Source organism: Emys orbicularis, chromosome 3, assembly GCF_028017835.1.
Source record: "Emys orbicularis isolate rEmyOrb1 chromosome 3, rEmyOrb1.hap1, whole genome shotgun sequence".
Taxonomy (NCBI): Eukaryota; Metazoa; Chordata; order Testudines; family Emydidae; genus Emys; species Emys orbicularis.
In genome coordinates this window covers 647198-664499 of record NC_088685.1, presented here as the reverse complement: position 1 = coordinate 664499, position 17302 = coordinate 647198, and the positions used below count along the sequence as shown (strand labels likewise).

General features: G+C 67.3%; 1 protein-coding gene across 2 annotated transcripts in view; it reads left to right on the top strand.

The window, feature by feature from the left end:
- SNX17 (sorting nexin 17) overlaps nucleotides 1–17302 on the top strand; it is a 42206-nt gene extending 24904 nt beyond the window's left edge. The window contains exons 2-15 of one of the 2 annotated variants that reach the window (XM_065400887.1): nucleotides 2384–2458; nucleotides 3153–3270; nucleotides 5535–5599; nucleotides 6251–6361; nucleotides 8081–8171; nucleotides 9217–9304; nucleotides 10538–10607; nucleotides 10718–10810; nucleotides 11094–11219; nucleotides 15516–15638; nucleotides 16021–16098; nucleotides 16292–16366; nucleotides 16439–16480; nucleotides 16567–17302. In XM_065400887.1, coding sequence (XP_065256959.1) covers nucleotides 2384–2458; nucleotides 3153–3270; nucleotides 5535–5599; nucleotides 6251–6361; nucleotides 8081–8171; nucleotides 9217–9304; nucleotides 10538–10607; nucleotides 10718–10810; nucleotides 11094–11219; nucleotides 15516–15638; nucleotides 16021–16098; nucleotides 16292–16366; nucleotides 16439–16480; nucleotides 16567–16686 — 1275 coding nt within the window. In that variant the 3' untranslated portion in view covers nucleotides 16687–17302. Of the gene's footprint in view, nucleotides 1–2383; nucleotides 2459–3152; nucleotides 3271–5534; nucleotides 5600–6250; nucleotides 6362–8080; nucleotides 8172–9216; nucleotides 9305–10537; nucleotides 10608–10717; nucleotides 10811–11093; nucleotides 11298–15515; nucleotides 15639–16020; nucleotides 16099–16291; nucleotides 16367–16438; nucleotides 16481–16566 lie in introns of both variants that reach the window. The other variant, XM_065400886.1, reaches the window with a different exon arrangement.

Below are 17302 nucleotides of genomic sequence, written 5' to 3'. Positions count from 1 at the left end.
TATACAGACAGACTTGAATTCAATTCTTGAGGTTCAGATACGTAGCAGAGGTGAGCTTGTAGTTGCCAAAAGTCCTTTTAGAAATAGTCCATAGGTTATAGTCCAATGTCCATATTCAGGGTGGCTCCAGTCAGTGACTGGGGATCTCAATCCTTGTGGCTTAAGGTTTCCCCACATCCTGACAATTAGCACAGGGTAATTTATCCATTAAACAGTTCAGATCCAGGTTACCACAACCTTCAAAGAGACATAGAGACAATAATACTATTTCACTCAAGTGTCTTCCTAAATGTTAATATTCTTTTTTGATCTTTGAATTAAAACTATAGGAATGGACAAGACTTGTTTGCTTACATCACAAGACCTGAGCAAACATCTCCCCTTCTACCTCTAACAATGCAGACTTGCATTTCAAAGCTCTGTTCATTTACAGATCTTCCTAACCAGTCTCTACAGTTCAGCCATGAGTCAGGTCAGTCGGTGAGTTAATTAACTCTTTCTGGCCCTGTCATCTTTCAATAAGATATTATATCACACTCATAACGTCAACCCCCCGCCCACCCCCCAGACCAGTGCTGCTGTGGGGAGAGAGAGCTGGGGGGGGGAGTCCTCTCTTTCCCTGCTGTAGCCCCGGGGCAGCCTGCATCCCAAAACCCTCATCCCCAGCCCCACTCCAGAGCTTGCACCCCCAGCCAGAGACCTCACCCCCCACCCCAGCCCTAAGGCCCCCTCCCACACTCTGAACCCCTCGGGCCCACGCATCACCTCCATATTGGTGCACATAACAAAATTCATTCTGCACTTGTGGGGAAAAATTAGTGGGAACACTGGTGCTTACTCTGCCAGCCATGGATTTCTCCATGACGTCTTTAGCTTTCCTTTTCAATTTTGTACGTCAGAATTTCTAATCTATGCTGATTGCTATTTCGTTCTCCTTTTGTCCATTTGTTATACATTTATTTAAATAGCATTGTCCTTGTGCGTGGTCCTGCTGCTTTGTGTCTTGGCTACCTGGCTGGCACCGGCAGCGAAGGCTCAGCGCCGTCCAAGCCAGCAGTGCCCTGGGGAGTGTAGGGGACAGCTCTGCGCAGTGTGGGCCCTGGCATTCTAAAACCAGACCGATGGGAGAGCAACCCAGCAAAGGGCGTAATCACCTCCTGAGTCAGCAGCTGCTGCTAAGGGATGAGTCCTTTTCTGGTCTCTCACAAGCCTGTCTTCAGGCAGCCCTGCCCCCCTCTCCCAGGGAGCTGGCAAGCGCCTGACACACCCTGGAAAGGCCTGTGTGGCATTAGCCTGAGAATTCTCCCTCCTCAGGCATCCGACTTCTCTGGCTAGTAAACACAGAGAGAGAGAGAGAGTGTCCCTGTCCAGCTAGAGGGAGGGAGCCGGGAGCCCCATGCTGGGGACTGGATGGTGTCAAGCAAAGCTGCTGCTTCCTGGGGTGGGGTTTCCAGAGCTAGGGGCACAGGGAAGGTTGGTGATGTGATGCTGTCTCCGAGTACCGCCGTGGGGGAGATTCTCAGAGCACGCAGATCTTCGCTCTCCCAGGCCAAGGCAGGACTAAAGGTGCCAGTGTTCCTGGGGAGGGGAAATCGCCATTGAGGCTTCACAGCCAGCTGTGCTGTATCCGCCGAGCGTCGTGGGCGGGTGCATGGCTCCCCGGGGTGGGTCTCTGCCCAGCGCGGTGCAGGGGTCACGAGGTCCCTTCTGGCCTTAGATGCTCTGAAGTCCCCCAAGTGACTCACAACCCGTCGGGATTGCCCTGAGGAGCCCAGCTGCTAGTCCCCCTCTGCTGGGTCTGCCCCCGCCCCCAGGGTCCACACTCGCCCCTGCCCCAGAGATACCAGTCCCGCACCTGGGCCGGGCTGCAGCCTTCACTGTGCTGCCCCACAGCCAAGACCCATCTCCTGCAGGATGCTGGTGCCTGCTGAGAGACTCCCGCAGCCACTAACCCTGGAACAACTACCAGGGCTGAGCAGGAGCTGGTGGCCAGTCGCTATACCACAGCAAAACCCACGTGGTCAGGGAAAGTGGGCTCTGTGGGGGGCGTCTCCCTGCGGCCCTTGGCTCACGGCCCTGCCTGGGAGGCCTGAGCTGTGCCAGGGGGCTGGGCGGGGCAGGATACCTCTGGGAGCGGGCGCAGGGCAGTGCCTTCCCGCAGCGCCCGTGCCAGGTCACGGGCAAGTGCTACCTCTTCCACAAAGGCCCCCTCACCTCCCCCTGCTCAGCAGGCTCTGGGGTCTCTTCTCCCCTCTCCGTCCTTGGCAGGTTCCCCTGCCCCTTTCAGGGCTCCCCGGCTCTGCTTCTGCCAGTGCTCCAGGCGGGCACATCAGCCCCTCTGCTGGGGCTGGCTGTGATTCTGGGGTCTCCTTTCCCCCGGCAGGCCTATAACATCCACGTGAACGGCGTGCTGCACTGCCGCGTGCGCTACAGCCAGCTGCTGGGCCTGCATGAACAGGTGAGTCGCTCCCTGCCTGCCCCAGCCAGGAGGGCGGGCCTGTCCCCTGCTCCCCGCCCAGCCAAGAACAGCCCAGAGCGCCCCAGCACCCGCAGCGCTGGGCGTCCTCACACCAGTCCTGCCCCTGCTGAGATCTCCGGCCCTGCTTGCCTTGCGGGAGGGGAAGAGGCTGGGCTCTGAGCGGGGTGGGGGGGAAGCTGAGCCGAGCTGCTGAGAGAATCAGCCATTCCCGGCTCCGCACAGGGCAGGAGCTGTCGGGGGTGGCTCCTGGCCCAGTCCCCTGCCAGGCCTTGGCCCCACAAACTGCTCCCTGCTGCGTGTAGAAAGAGCAGTCGCAGTGCGAGCTGGGAGTGCTGCTGTGTGAGGCCAGCCTGGCTCCCAGGACAGGCACTCGCTGCCCGGCCTTCGCAGCGCTGGGCTGTCTGTCTCTCCATCTCCAGGGCTGGGCAGAGGTTTCCCTTGTGGTGCTTTGATGAGACATCTCTCAGAGTCCCGGGTGGTTAGAGGGACGGGCTCTCCCACCACTCTCCCTCGTGTTTGGGGCGGTGGAGTTAGATGCCACCCCATCCCCATCTGAGGTTCAGAGGATGGTCCCCATGCCCCAGGAAAGGGTGGGAAAGGCTCAGGCCAGGGGTCGATGGTGGGGCTTGTGGGTCTGTTCAGGTGTGCCCTGTGTTCTGTGCTCTCCTTCCAGCTAAGGAAAGAATATGGGGCCAATGTGGTGCCCGCCTTTCCTCCAAAGAAGATCTTCACCCTCACCCCGGCGGAGGTGGAGCAGAGGCGAGAGCAGCTGGAGAAATACATGCAGGCCGGTAAGTGGGCAGACAGAGAGTCCTGAGCGACTGGCAGCAGCCAGGGTGTGCACACGGCCTGGGCACAGACCTGCCTGCAGGGCCCCCGCGCCTACCTCCCCCCACGCCCCACAGAGCTGCAGGGCCCCAGCGCCTACCTCCCCCCACGCCCCACAGCGCTGCTGGGCACAGACCTGCCTGCAGGGCCCCAGCGCCTACCTCCCCCCACGCCCCACAGCGCTGCAGGGCCCCAGCGCCTACCTCCCCCCACTTCCCACAGTACTGCTGGGCCCCAGCGCCTACCTTCCCCCACGCCCCAGAGCGCTGCTGGGCACAGACCTGCCTGCAGGGCCCCAGCGCCTACCTCCCCCCACGCCCCACAGCTCTGCTGGGCACAGACCTGCCTGCAGGGCCCCAGCGCCTACCTCCCCCCACGCCCCACAGCGCTGCAGGGCCCCAGCGCCTACCTCCCCCAACGCCCCACAGCGCTGCTGGGCACAGACCTGCCTGCAGGGCCCCAGCGCCTACCTCCCCCCACGCCCCACAGCGCTGCTGGGCACAGACCTGCCTGCAGGGCCCCAGCGCCTACCTCCCCCCACGCCCCACAGCTCTGCTGGGCACAGACCTGCCTGCAGGGCCCCAGCGCCTACCTCCCCCCACGCCCCACAGCTCTGCTGGGCACAGACCTGCCTGCAGGGCCCCAGCACCTACCTCCCCCCACGCCCCACAGTACTGCTGGGCCCCAGCGCCTACCTCCCCCCACGCCCCACAGTACTGCTGGGCACAGACCTGCCTGCAGGGCCCCAGCGCCTACCTCCCCCCACGCCCCACAGCGCTGCTGGGCACAGACCTGCCTGCAGGGCCCCAGCGCCTACCTCCCCCCACGCCCCAGAGCGCTGCTGGGCACAGACCTGCCGGCAGGGCCCCAGCGCCTACCTCCCCCCACGCCCCACAGCGCTGCAGGGCCCCCGCGCCTACCTCCCCCCACGCCCCACAGCGCTGCTGGGCACAGACCTGCCGGCAGGGCCCCAGCGCCTACCTCCCCCCACGCCCCACAGCGCTGCTGGGCACAGACCTGCCTGCAGGGCCCCAGCGCCTACCTCCCCCCACGCCCCACAGCACTGCTGGGCATAGACCTGCCTGCAGGGCCCCCGCGCCTACCTCCCCCCACGCCCCACAGCGCTGCAGGGCCCCAGCGCCTACCTCCCCCCACGCCGCACAGTACTGCTGGGCACAGACCTGCCTGCAGGGCCCCAGCGCCTACCTCCCCCCACGCCCCACAGCGCTGCTGGGCACAGACCTGCCTGCAGGGCCCCAGCGCCTACCTCCCCCCACAGCGCTGCTGGGCACAGACCTGCCTGCAGGGCCCCAGCGCCTACCTCCCCCCACGCCTCAGAGCGCTGCTGGGCACAGACCTGCCTGCAGGGCCCCAGCGCCTACCTCCCCCCACGCCCCAGAGCGCTGCTGGGCACAGACCTGCCTGCAGGGCCCCAGCGCCTACCTCCCCCCACGCCCCACAGCGCTGCTGGGCACAGACCTGCACCGAGAGGGCTGGTTGCTCCGCTCCTCACACCACCGCTGGCACAGAGCCAGCTGCAGAGGCCCCGGCCAGGTGCGCTGCGATCACAGCCAGCGAACACCTGTGCCCAGAGACTGGCTGGGCGCTGCTCTCCATCCGCTCTCTCGAGCCCTGCTTGGCTTGGGGCATCTCTCCAAGCGTGGAGCCAGGCCTGTGACCACTCACAGCGGCTGACGCTGGGCAGCCTGGCCTGGGTTCTCCCTGGCTCCATGCCCCAGTGCCCTAGGAGCAGCCAGGGGGAGGGTGCGGCTGTCTCTGGGCCGTGGGGTGTGTGTGTGTGTGGCTGTCTCTGGGCTGGGGGGTTCCCCCGGGGTGTGTGTGTGTGACTGTCTCTGGGCTGTGGGGGTGCCGTGGGGGGGAGGGTGCGGCTGTCTCTGGGCCTGGGGGTTCCCCCGGGGTGTGTGTGTGTGTGGCTGTCTCTGGGCCGTGGGGTGCCGCGGGGTGTGTGTGCGGCTGTCTCTGGGCCGTGGGGTGTGTGTGTGGCTGTCTCTGGGCCGTGGGGTGTGTGTGTGGCTGTCTCTGGGCCAGGGGGTTCCCCCGGGGTGTGTGTGTGTGGCTGTCTCTGGGCCAGGGGGTGCCGCGGGGGGGAGGGTGCGGCTGTCTCTGGGCTGGAGGGTCCCCTGGGGGAGGTGGGTGTAGCTGTCTCTGGGCCGGGTGCCGGGGGTTCTGGACGTGCCGCCTGACTCCCGGGTTGTTCCACCCTTAGTGCGGCAGGACCCGGTGCTGGGAGGCAGCGAGACCTTCAACAGCTTCCTGCGCAAAGCGCAGCAGGTGAGCGGGGCTCAGAGGAAGGGGGTGGGGGGGCGGCTGGCTGGGGGGGGTCAGGGCTATGCCCAGCTCCCAGAGTCTGTAGGGGGGACCCCACAGTGAGCCAGACCCCCTGGGCTCTCACTCTGCCTCCGGGGTCAGCTGCACGGCCTCCCTGCCTCCTAGCCCCTGGGCTCCAGCCCCCTGCCCCACCGCGGGGAGGCTCCCGGCATTTGGGGTGTCAGCGCCGGAGGAGAGCCCAGAGCAGCGCCCGATGCCATCCCTGTGAGCCCATGGTCGGGCCGTGTCTCTGACTGCCTTCCTCAGTCAGTTCCCAGGTCAGAGCCCCCCCAGGCGTCCTGCCCAGCCCCCTGCCCAGCCGGGACTCGCTGGGGCTGGCGCTGGGTCTCCGGGCCCCTCGATCAGCCAGCTCCAGGCTGACTGTTCATTCCACCCAGCAGGGAGGTGACGCCCACCTCGGGCTCGTAGCCTGCCCTGCGAGCCAACCCCACCCCTCCCCCACCCTGGGGAGCAATGCAATGTGCCGGGGAAACTGAGGCACACCTAGGCATTGTAAAAAGAGCACAGAAAATTCCCCCTTGTCACGGGTGGAGGTGTGAGCGGGGGCGGCGGGGGCAGGGCGCGGAGCCTCCTCACCTTATCCCCATGTCCCAGGAGACGCAGCAGATCCCCACTGAGGAGGTGCCGCTGGAGGTGCTGCTCTCCAACGGCCAGAAGGTCACGGTCACCATCCTGACCTCGGACCAGACGGAGGACGTCCTGGAGGTAGGTGTGGCAGGCAGAGGCGCTGGTGGGGGGCACAGGCGGGGGAAGGGCCTGGGCGCTGGTGGGGGGCAGCAGCTGAGCTCCGGGGGTTCCATCCCGCGTGATCCTGCCGCTGCCGGCCCAGGGGAGTGAGACCAGGGCCTGTGCTGGGGCGGGACGGGCTCTAGGTCGCTTCCCGGCATGTCCTCACCCCCCCCACACCCTCCCGGCTGTCTCTCACCAGCCCCCTCACAGAATCATAGAATATCAGGTTGGAAGGGACCTCACGGGGTCATCTAGTCCAACCCCCTGCTCAAAGCAGGACCAACCCCCAACTAAATCATCCCAGCCAGGGCTTTGTCAAGCCTGACCTTAAAAACCTCTAAGGAAGGAGATTCCACCACCTCCCTAGGTAACCCATTCCAGTGCTTCACCACCCTCCTAGTGAAATAGTGTTTCCTAATATCCAACCTACACCTCCCCCACTGCAACTGGAGACCATTACTCCTTGTGCTGTCATCTGCTACCACTGAGAACAGTCTAGATCCATCCTCTTTGGAACCCCCTTTCAGGTAGTTGAAAGCAGCTATCAAATCCCCCCTCATTCTTCTCTTCTGCAGACTAAACAATCCCAGTTCCCTCAGCCTCTCCTCATAAGTCATGTGCTCCAGACCCCTAATCATTTTTGTTGCCCTCCGCTGGACTTTTTCCAATTTTTCCACATCCTTCTTGTAGTGTGGAGCCCAAAACTGGACACAGTATTCCAGATGAGGCCTCACCAATGTCGAATAGAGGGGAACGATCACGTCCCTCGATATGCTGGCAATGCCCCTACTTATACAGCCCAAAATGCCGTTAGCCTTCTTGGCAACAAGGGCACACTGTTGACTCATATCCAACTTCTTGTCCACCGTAACCCCTAGGTCCTTTTCTGCAGAACTGCTGCCTAGCCACTCGGTCCCTAGTCTGTAGCTGTGCATGGGATTCTTCCATCCTAAGTGCAGGACTCTGCACTTGTCCTTGTTGAACATCATCAGATTTCTTTTGGCCCAATCCTCTAATTTGTCTAGGTCCCTCTGTATCCTATCCCTACCCTCCAGCGTATCTACCACACCTCCCAGTTTAGTGTCATCTGCAAACTTGCTGAGGGTGCAGTCCACACCACCCTCCAGATCATTAATGAAGATATTGAACAAAACCGGCCCCAGGACCGACCCCTGGGGCACTCCACTTGAAACCGGCTGCCAGCTAGACATGGAGCCATTGATCACTACCCGTTGAGCCCGATGATCCACCCAGGCTGTCTCTGGGGTTGCTGACCAGCCCCCCCTCCCCGGCTGTTTCTCCAGAGCCGTCCGTTTGCTTCTCCCGTGCTGCCCCTCGCCCCGTAGCAGGGCTGCCGTGGCAGGCCAGCCTAGGGGAGTGGGCATGGCAGGGCACCAGCCCCCCCCTTCCGGTGCCCCAGCATGGCCCCCCACAGGCAGGGTGAAACACGGGGAGCTGCCTGGCTTGGCCCTTGCTGGCACGAGGGGGGCTCTGCCCCACCCCAGACTGGTGCCAGCTCTGAAGGGCTTTGGGTGGGGCTGGGGAATGCCGCCTGGGGTGCCCAGCACCCTTGTGGCTTCCTGCCCCAGCGGGGCCCCTTGGCAGCCTGGCTGGAAGCAGAACGCGGTGGGGTCTGCCAGCCCTGGGCCGGGCTCAGGGGCTGCGGGAAGAGGTGACTTTCTGCTCGCTCCCCAGGCTGTCGCCTCCAAGCTAGATCTGCCCGAGGACCTAGTCGGCTACTTCAGCCTCTTCCTGGCGAGAGAAGCCACGGACGGAGCCTTTTCCTGTGAGTGCCTCCCTCCTGGGGGGCTGCAGCTGGGGAGCTCCGTGGTGGGGGAAGGAAGGGCAGGGTGCCATGTGTGGGGCAGGCCCCTGGGAAGGGAGGGGACAGCCCTTGGGGGGTGGGGGAGGGCAGGGCGCCATGTGTGAGACAGGGAGGGGACAGCCCCAGTGAGCCGTGGGGGAGGGAAGGGCAGGGTGCTGTGGGGGTGGCAGGCCCCTGGGAAGGGAGGGCAGGCGGGCAGGCCCCTGGGGAGGGAGGGCAGGGTGCCGGGCGTGGGCCAGGCCCCGGGGAGGGGGGGCAGGGCGCCGATGAGGGAGGGCAGGTTGCCGGACAGGTCCCTGGGGAGGGAGGGCAGGGCACCGATGAGGGAGGGCAGGTTGCCGGACAGGTCCCCGGGGAGGAAGGGCAGGGTGCTGTGGGGGTGGCAAGCCCCTGGGAAGGGAGGGCAGGGCGCCGGGCAGGCCCCTGGGGAGGGAGGGCAGGGTGCCGGGCGTGGGCCAGGCCCCGGGGAGGGGGGGCAGGGCGCCGATGAGGGAGGGCAGGTTGCCGGACAGGTCCCCGGGGAGGAAGGGCAGGGTGCTGTGGGAGGGCAGACCCCTGAGAAGGAGGGCAGGGCCCTGGGGAGGGAGGGCAGGGTGCTGTGGGAGGGCAAACCCCTGAGAAGGAGGGCAGGGTGCTGGGCACGGGGCAGGGCCCTGGGGAGGGAGGGCAGGGTGCCAGGCAGGCCCCGGGGTGGGAGGGCAGGGTGCCGGGCGCGGGCCAGGCCCCGGCGAGGGAGGGCAGGGTGCTGTGGGGGGGGGCAGACCCCTGAGAAGGAGGGCAGGGTGCCGGGCGCGGGCCAGGCCCCGGGGAGGGAGGGCAGGGTGCTGTGGGGGGGGGGGGCAGACCCCTGAGAAGGAGGGCAGGGTGCTGGGCGCGGGCCAGGCCCCGGGGAGGGAGGGCAGGGTGCAGGGGGGGGGGGGGGCAGGGAGGAGACAACTCTCCTGCTCTCAGAGGAATCCCTGGTCCGGCTGAGCTGTGGGGTCTGAGCGCTGCTTTTCCTGGGCAGTCATGAGGAAGCTGCAGGAGTTCGAGCTGCCGTATGTGTCTGTCACCAGCCTCCGCAGCCCCGAGTACAAGATCATCCTGCGCAAGAGGTGAGTGGCTCGGCCGGCCGGGCTGCCCGGGGCAGGGACCTCGCTGGGCCCACGGCAGCCCCCTGGCTCGGCTGCCCGTGGTGTCCCCAAGCCTGGCCCAGTGTCCCTGGGGAGTGAGGAGCAAGGCTGGGCCTCTCCGCTGCAGGGATTTGTGACACTTTGTGCCCTGTTCTCCGGGGCGCTGCCTGGCCGCGCTTTCCCTAGCGCAGGTCACGCGCCCCGGGTCTCACCATGGCGCTCTGCCGCACGCCCCGCGGAGACCCGCCCCACCCAGGAGCAGCACACCCAGTGCCTGTCGGCAGGGCGCCCTTCGCTCAGTCTGGCCAGCCATGCGCAAGGCCGGCCGTGCTGGTGGGAGCAACGCTCCAACGCCACGCTCTTCCGAGAGCCGTTTCTCTCCCTGGGCCCTTGTCTCTGACCCGCCCACGTTCCCGGCTGGCTGTAACTGCGCTGGGTTCGCCTGCTCGGGTGCTTTGGCTCCCAGGTATGCCAATGGCCTCCCATAATACGGTTTGGTCACTTCGCTCCTGTTGACTCGGCCAGCGTCTCCACTCAGGCTGATTCCAGCCAGTTCTCGTTCAAGTAGCTGCTCTCGCCCAGGCGGCATCCGTGACGCTTGGCCATGCCTCGTTCCCTTTCGCACTCAGCCCTGGTCTGCACGACAGAATTGCTGTGGTGTAAGCGTGTCGTGGAGGGGTGTGAATGAGCCACACCCTGAGCGACGGAGTTACGTCGTGTAGCCAGCGCTACGTTGGCGTGGAGTTAGTGAGCCGGCGGGAGAGCTGTAAATCTGTAGTGCAGACCTGCCCCCAGTGTGCAGAGAGAGCAGGGAACACTGAGCCACATGCACAGGCCATAAAATCTCACCAAAAAAGTCCCGTGTCACACCTGGGGCCCGACCAGGCCCCCCACGGCCCAGCACGGAGAATGAGAGCCGGGCCTAGCTACCGGAAAAGCCCTGGGCCCCAGGAAGATCGGACAGACAGGGGGACAGAGCTTGAACTACGGGGGTCACTGCAGCTGGGCTGGGCGCTGGCTGCCCAGGACGGACTCTGCTGGAACGGGCCCAGTCTCAGGAGGCAGTGAGGCCGCGTGGCTCACCGAAGGGCTCCTCCCAGAGCCGTTCCAGAGCCCCGACCCTGTGGGTCCGTGACCATGTTGGTGGCCTGTGGAGAGCAGTGACGGCTGGGGTCACTCCACAGCCCAGCTGACACCGTGCTCCCTCTCTCCTAGTTACTGGGATTCTTCCTACGACGACGACGTCATGGAGCAGCGGGTGGGGCTGAACTTGCTGTATGCGCAGGTGAGTGTCCACTCTGGCAGGGCGCTCCAAGCCAGCCAGGCCCTCGGGCCCCATGTCTGCTGCGGGGCCCGGCCCCACACAGCCTGCTCATGGCCTCTGCTCCTTCGCAGACTGTCTCGGACATAGAACGCGGCTGGATCCTCGTCAGCAAGGAGCAGCACCGGCAGCTCAAGTCCCTGCAGGAGAAGGTCTCCAAGAAGGAGGTGGGTGAGCGGAGCGGGGGGCGGGGAAGGGAGCTGGGTTCACGCTGGCACCAGGGGTCTCGAGGAGGGTCTGAGGGGAGAGGCGGAGCCGGCTCAGGGTCTGTGGCCACTGGGCCCACTCCTTCACTCCTGCAGTCAGAGTCTGGAGGGTCCCCCAGCCCCTGACCGTGCCCCAGGCCGGGAACAGCTGGGCAGAGGTGCCCCAGGCCAGTGGCAGGGAGGGTCCTTGGGCCTGGGCAAGGGGTGAGCCTGGCAGTGAACCTGTGCCCGGCTCTGCCTGCAGTTCATCCGCCTGGCGCAGACCCTGAAGTACTACGGCTATCTCAAGTTCGAGCCCTGCGTCACCGACTTCCCCGAGAAGGGCTGCCAGGTCATTGTCAGCGCCGGCAACAGTGAGCTGAACTTCCAGGTGCGGCTGCCCAGCGAGCAGATCAAAGAGGGCAGCTTCAAGGTGACGCGCATGCGGTGCTGGCGGGTCACGTCCTCGGTGAGTGCCCCTCGCCCGCCGCGCCTTGGGTCAGGCCCTCTGCGGAGCTAGGGGGGTCCCCGTCAGTCCGTCTGGCTCACCCACCGTGCCAACCTGGCCCCCCGCCCGCCGCGGCTCGGGTCAGGCCCTCTGCGGAGCTAGGGGGTCCCCATCAGTCCGTCTGGCTCACCCACTGTGCCAGCCCGGCCCCTCGCCCGCCGCGCCTTGGGTCAGGCCCTGTGCGGAGCTAGGGGGGGTCCCCGTCAGTCCGTCTGGCTCACCCACTGTGCCAGCCCGGCCCCTCGCCCGCCGCGCCTTGGGTCAGGCCCTCTGCGGAGCTAGGGGGGTCCCCATCAGTCCGTCTGGCTCACCCACTGTGCCAGCCCGGCCCCTCGCCCGCCGCGCCTTGGGTCAGGCCCTCTGCGGAGCTAGGGGGGTCCCCGTCAGTCCGTCTGGCTCACCCACCGTGCCAACCTGGCCCCCCGCCCGCCGCGGCTCGGGTCAGGCCCTCTGCGGAGCTAGGGGGGTCCCCGTCAGTCCGTCTGGCTCACCCACCGTGCCAGCCCGGCCCCCCGCCCGCCGCGCCTTGGGTCAGGCCCTCTGCGGAGCTAGGGGGGTCCCCGTCAGTCCGTATGGCTCACCCACCGTGCCAACCCGGCCCCTCGCCCGCCGCGGCTCGGGTCAGGCCCTCTGCGGAGCTAGGGGGGTCCCCATCAGTCCGTCTGGCTCACCCACCGTGCCAACCTGGCCCCTCGCCCGCCGCGGCTCGGCTCAGGCCCTCTGCGGAGCTACGGGGTCCCCGTCAGTCCGTCTGGCTCACCCACCGTGCCAGCCCGGCCCCCCACCCGCCGCGCCTTGGGTCAGGCCCTGTGGAGCTAGGGGGTACCCATCAGTCCGTCTGGCTCACCCACTGTGCCAACCTGGCCCCTCGCCCGCCGCGGCTCGGGTCAGGCCCTCTGCGGAGCTAGGGGGTACCCGTCAGTCCGTCTGGCTCACCCACCGTGCCAACCTGGCCCCTCGCCCGCCGCGGCTCGGCTCACGCCCTCCTGCAGAGCTAGGGGGTACCCATCAGTCCGTCTGGCTCATCCACCGTGCCAGCCCGGCCCCCCACCCGCCGCGCCTTGGGTCAGGCCCTCTGCGGAGCTAGGGGGGTACCAGTCAGTCCGTCTGGCTCACCCACTGTGCCAGCCCGGCCCCTCGCCCGCCGCGCCTTGGGTCAGGCCCTCTGCGGAGCTAGGGGGGTACCCATCAGTCCGTCTGGCTCACCCACTGTGCCAGCCCGGCCCCTCGCCCGCCGCGCCTTGGGTCAGGCCCTCTGCGGAGCCAGGGGGGTACCCATCAGTCCGTCTGGCTCACCCAGCGTGCCAACCCGGACCCCGCGCGCCGCGGCTCGGCTCACGCCCTCCTGCGGAGCTAGGGGGGTACCCGTCAGTCCGTCTGGCTCACCCACCGTGTCAACCTGGCCCCTCGCCCGCCGCGGCTTGGGTCAGGCCCTCTGCGGAGCTAGGGGGTACCCGTCAGTCCGTCTGGCTCACCCACCGTGCCAGCCCGGCCCCCCACCCGCCGCGCCTTGGGTCAGGCCCTGTGGAGCTAGGGGATACCCGTCAGTCCGTCTTGCTCACCCACCGTGCCAACCTGGCCCCTCGCCCGCCGCGCCTTGGGTCAGGCCCTCTGCGGAGCTAGGGGGGTACCCATCAGTCCGTCTGGCTCACCCACTGTGCCAGCCCGGCCCCTCGCCCGCCGCGCCTTGGGTCAGGCCCTCTGCGGAGCCAGGGGGGTACCCATCAGTCCGTCTGGCTCACCCAGCGTGCCAACCCGGACCCCGCGCGCCGCGGCTCGGCTCACGCCCTCCTGCGGAGCTAGGGGGGTACCCGTCAGTCCGTCTGGCTCACCCACCATGCCAACCTGGCCCCTCGCCCGCCGCGCCTTGGGTCAGGCCCTCTGCGGAGCTAGGGGGGTACCCGTCAGTCCGTCTGGCTCACCCACCGTGCCAACCTGGCCCCTCGCCCGCCGCGGCTCGGCTCACGCCCTCCTGCGGAGCTAGGGGGTACCCATCAGTCCGTCTGGCTCACCCACCGTGCCAGCCCGGCCCCCCGCCCGCCGCGACTCGGGTCAGGCCCTCTGCGGAGCTAGGGGGTACCCGTCAGTCCGTCTGGCTCACCCACCGTGCCAGCCCGGCCCCCCGCCCGCCGCGGCTCGGGTCAGGCCCTCTGTGGAGCTAGGGGGTACCCGTCAGTCCGTCTGGCTCACCCACCGTGCCAACCTGGCCCCTCGCCCGCCGCGGCTCGGCTCACGCCCTCCTGCGGAGCTAGGGGGTACCCATCAGTCCGTCTGGCTCATCCACCGTGCCAGCCCGGCCCCCCACCCGCCGCGCCTTGCGTCAGGCCCTCTGCGGAGCTAGGGGGGTACCAGTCAGTCCGTCTGGCTCACCCACTGTGCCAGCCCGGCCCCTCGCCCGCCGCGCCTTGGGTCAGGCCCTCTGCGGAGCTAGGGGGGTACCCATCAGTCCGTCTGGCTCACCCACTGTGCCAGCCCGGCCCCTCGCCCGCCGCGCCTTGGGTCAGGCCCTCTGCGGAGCCAGGGGGGTACCCATCAGTCCGTCTGGCTCACCCAGCGTGCCAACCCGGACCCCGCGCGCCGCGGCTCGGCTCACGCCCTCCTGCGGAGCTAGGGGGGTACCCGTCAGTCTGTCTGGCTCACCCACCGTGCCAACCTGGCCCCTCGCCCACCGCGGCTCGGGTCAGGCCCTCTGCGGAGCTAGGGGGTACCCGTCAGTCCGTCTGGCTCACCCACCGTGCCAGCCCGGCCCCCCACCCGCCGCGCCTTGGGTCAGGCCCTGTGGAGCTAGGGGGTACCCGTCAGTCCGTCTGGCTCACCCACCGTGCCAGCCCGGCCCCTCGCCCGCCGCGCCTTGGGTCAGGCCCTCTGCGGAGCTAGGGGGGTACCCGTCAGTCCGTCTGGCTCACCCACCGTGCCAACCTGGCCCCTCGCCCGCCGCGCCTTGGGTCAGGCCCTCTGCGGAGCTAGGGGGGTACCCATCAGTCCGTCTGGCTCACCCACCGTGCCAGCCCGGCCCCCCGCCCGCTGCGGCTCGGGTCAGGCCCTCTGCGGAGCTAAGGGGGTACCCATCAGTCCGTCTGGCTCACCCACCGTGCCAGCCCGGCCCCCCGCCCGCCGCGGCTCGGCTCACGCCCTCCTGCGGAGCTAGGGGGGTACCCGTCAGTCAGTCTGGCTCACCCACCGTGCCAACCTGGCCCCTCGCCCGCCGCGCCTTGGGTCAGGCCCTCTGCGGAGCTAGGGGGGTACCCGTCAGTCCGTCTGGCTCACCCACCGTGCCAACCTGGCCCCTCGCCCGCCGCGGCTCGGGTCAGGCCCTGTGGAGCTAGGGGGGTACCCGTCAGTCCGTCTGGCTCACCCACCGTGCCAACCTGGCCCCTCGCCCGCCGCGGCTCGGCTCACGCCCTCCTGCGGAGCTAGGGAGGTACCCGTCAGTCCATCTGGCTCACCCACCGTGCCAGCCGGGCCCCCCGCCCGCTGCGGCTCGGGTCAGGCCCTGTGGAGCTAGGGGGGTACCCGTCAGTCCGTCTGGCTCACCCACCGTGCCAACCCGGCCCCTCGCCCGCCCCGGCTCGGCTCACGCCCTCCTGCGGAGCTAGGGGGTACCCATCAGTCCGTCTGGCTCACCCACCGTGCCAACCTGGCCCCTCGCCCGCCGCGGCTCGGGTCAGGCCCTGTGGAGCTAGGGGGGTACCCGTCAGTCCGTCTGGCTCACCCACCGTGCCAACCTGGCCCCTCGCCCGCCGCGGCTCGGGTCAGGCCCTCTGCGGAGCTAGGGGGTACCTGTCAGTCCGTCTGGCTCACCCACCGTGCCAACCCGGCCCCCCGCCCGCCGCGGCTCGGGTCAGGCCCTCCTGTGTGTGTGTGTGTTGGATGCCTGTGAGGTAGGGGTCTTTGGGGGGTGCCTGTGACTGTAGGGGAGGGGTTTTAGGGGGAGGGGTGGGGGGTGCCTGTGACTGCGGGGGGGGGGGGGGGGTCTGTTGCTGTTTCATTGCTGTGGCAGAAAGACTGCCTGAGGAGCTGGGCAGCCTCTCTCTGTCCCATCACTCTGCCCTCCATCCCGTTGACTCTGGGACTCTGGCTGTGACACAAGGGCCCTGCTGGGGGCAGGGGGCTCTGTTTGGTGCCCTGCTGGCAGGGGTGGGCAGGGACAGCCACCAGCCTCACCCTCCTCTTCCTCAGGTTCCCACGAGCACCGGGCTGCCGGGGAGCAGCCCAGGGAAAGCGGAGGTGAAGCTGGAACTGGCCTTCGAGTACCTGATGAGCAAGGACCGGCTGCAGTGGGTCACCATCACCAGCCCCCAGGTAGGGCCAGCTGCCAGCCTCCCCCGGGCTGCAGGGGCTCTGCCAGCTGGTCTACGCTGCTCCCAGACAGGGCCGGCTCCAGGCACCAGCTTGTCAAGCAGGTGCTTGGGGCGGCCGCTCCGGAGAGGGGCGGCACGTCCAGCTATTCGGTGGCAATTCGGCGGACGGTCCCTCACTCCGCCTGGGAGCGAAGGACCTCCCGCCGAATTGCCGCCGCAGATCGCGATTGCGGCTTTTTTTTGTTTGTTTTGGCTGCTTGGGGCGGCCAAACCCCTGGAGCCGGCCCTGCTCCCAGAGCTCCGTGGCTGGGCGGGAAGGGCTGTGCTCTGGGGGAGGTGGGGGCCTGTTCAAGGCTGGCTGTGACGGGTGCTGTCTCCCCCAGGCCATCATGCTGAGCATCTGCCTGCAGTCCATGGTGGATGAGCTGATGGTGAAGAAGTCTGGCGGCAGCATCCGCAAGGTGAGGGGGTGGCTGGGAAGGGGGTGAGCTTGTCCCTCTTGCATTGCTACCACCTCAGCCCCCCTTGGAGTCCCATGGCTGGTTCTCCCCAGGCCCCCTGGCTGCTCCGGCTGTCCACCCCCCTCCGGGGCCTGTGTGGCCGCCCAGCTGTCCCCCACCGCTTGCTGAGCTGCTCTCGTCTGCTTTCCCCCAGATGTTCCGCAGGCGAGCAAACGGGGCCCTGCGGCGCTCAGACAGCCAGCAAGCTGTGAAATCCCCACCCCTGCTGGTAAGTGCAGCCCCCCGCCTCCCCTCCCTGCCCTGCCTGCCCGCCCACGCTGACCCGTGTCTTTCTCTGCAGGACTCGCCCGATGGCAGCCGGGAGCCCATGCTCAAACTCTCGGTGAGTAACTCATCACCTCCTGGGGGGCGGGTCCCGCTGCGCGGGCGGGCGGGCGCATGGCTCTAACCTGCCCTCCCTCCCTGCAGAGTAAGCTCACCTCCGTCAGCCTGCGGGGCATCAGCCACTCCGGCTCCGCCAGCGACCTGGGTGCCAACGACTTCCACGGCAACTACGCCTTCGAGGGGATCGGCGACGAGGACCTGTAGCCTGCTCCGCCCTCTCCTGCCGCCCGCGGCCAGCGCAGCTCTGGGGAACATCCCATGTGCCTCTGCCGGGTTACCAGCCGCCTGCCCCGCCCCACTTCAACCCCCTCCACCCACCATTGCCTTGGGGGGGAGCCACCTCCCCGCTGCTGCTGCCACCTTCCTGAGGGCGGCCCCTTGCCCAGGCTCAGCCCACGGAGCCCATTTCACAGGGGGAACAACGCTCTTGCACATGGCCCCCATCAGGACGTGGGCTGGTCAGGGCCACGAGGCAGTTGCCCCACCCCTGCAGGAGGGCTCAGTGGCCTGGGGCCAGGACTGGCCTGTAGCTTGCACTAGAGCCAGTCCGAGGGCTGGCTGCCATGGGAGGTGGCGACAGACACCTCCCGGCCTCCATACATGCCAAATTAGCAGCTAGGCCTTTGCACAAAGACCAATGGACGAAGTTCAGCATTGGCGGCAGGCTGGTGCTGTGCCTGCCGCCGCTAACCCGCTCATAGACGCCAGCGTAGTCGCCGAGGCTTGTAACCTGTAGCGCTCTGCTGTTTACAGGGGGACTGGAGCATGAATGGACATTAGCCACTGTTTACAGACTGCAGTGATTAAAGCGGATCATGAT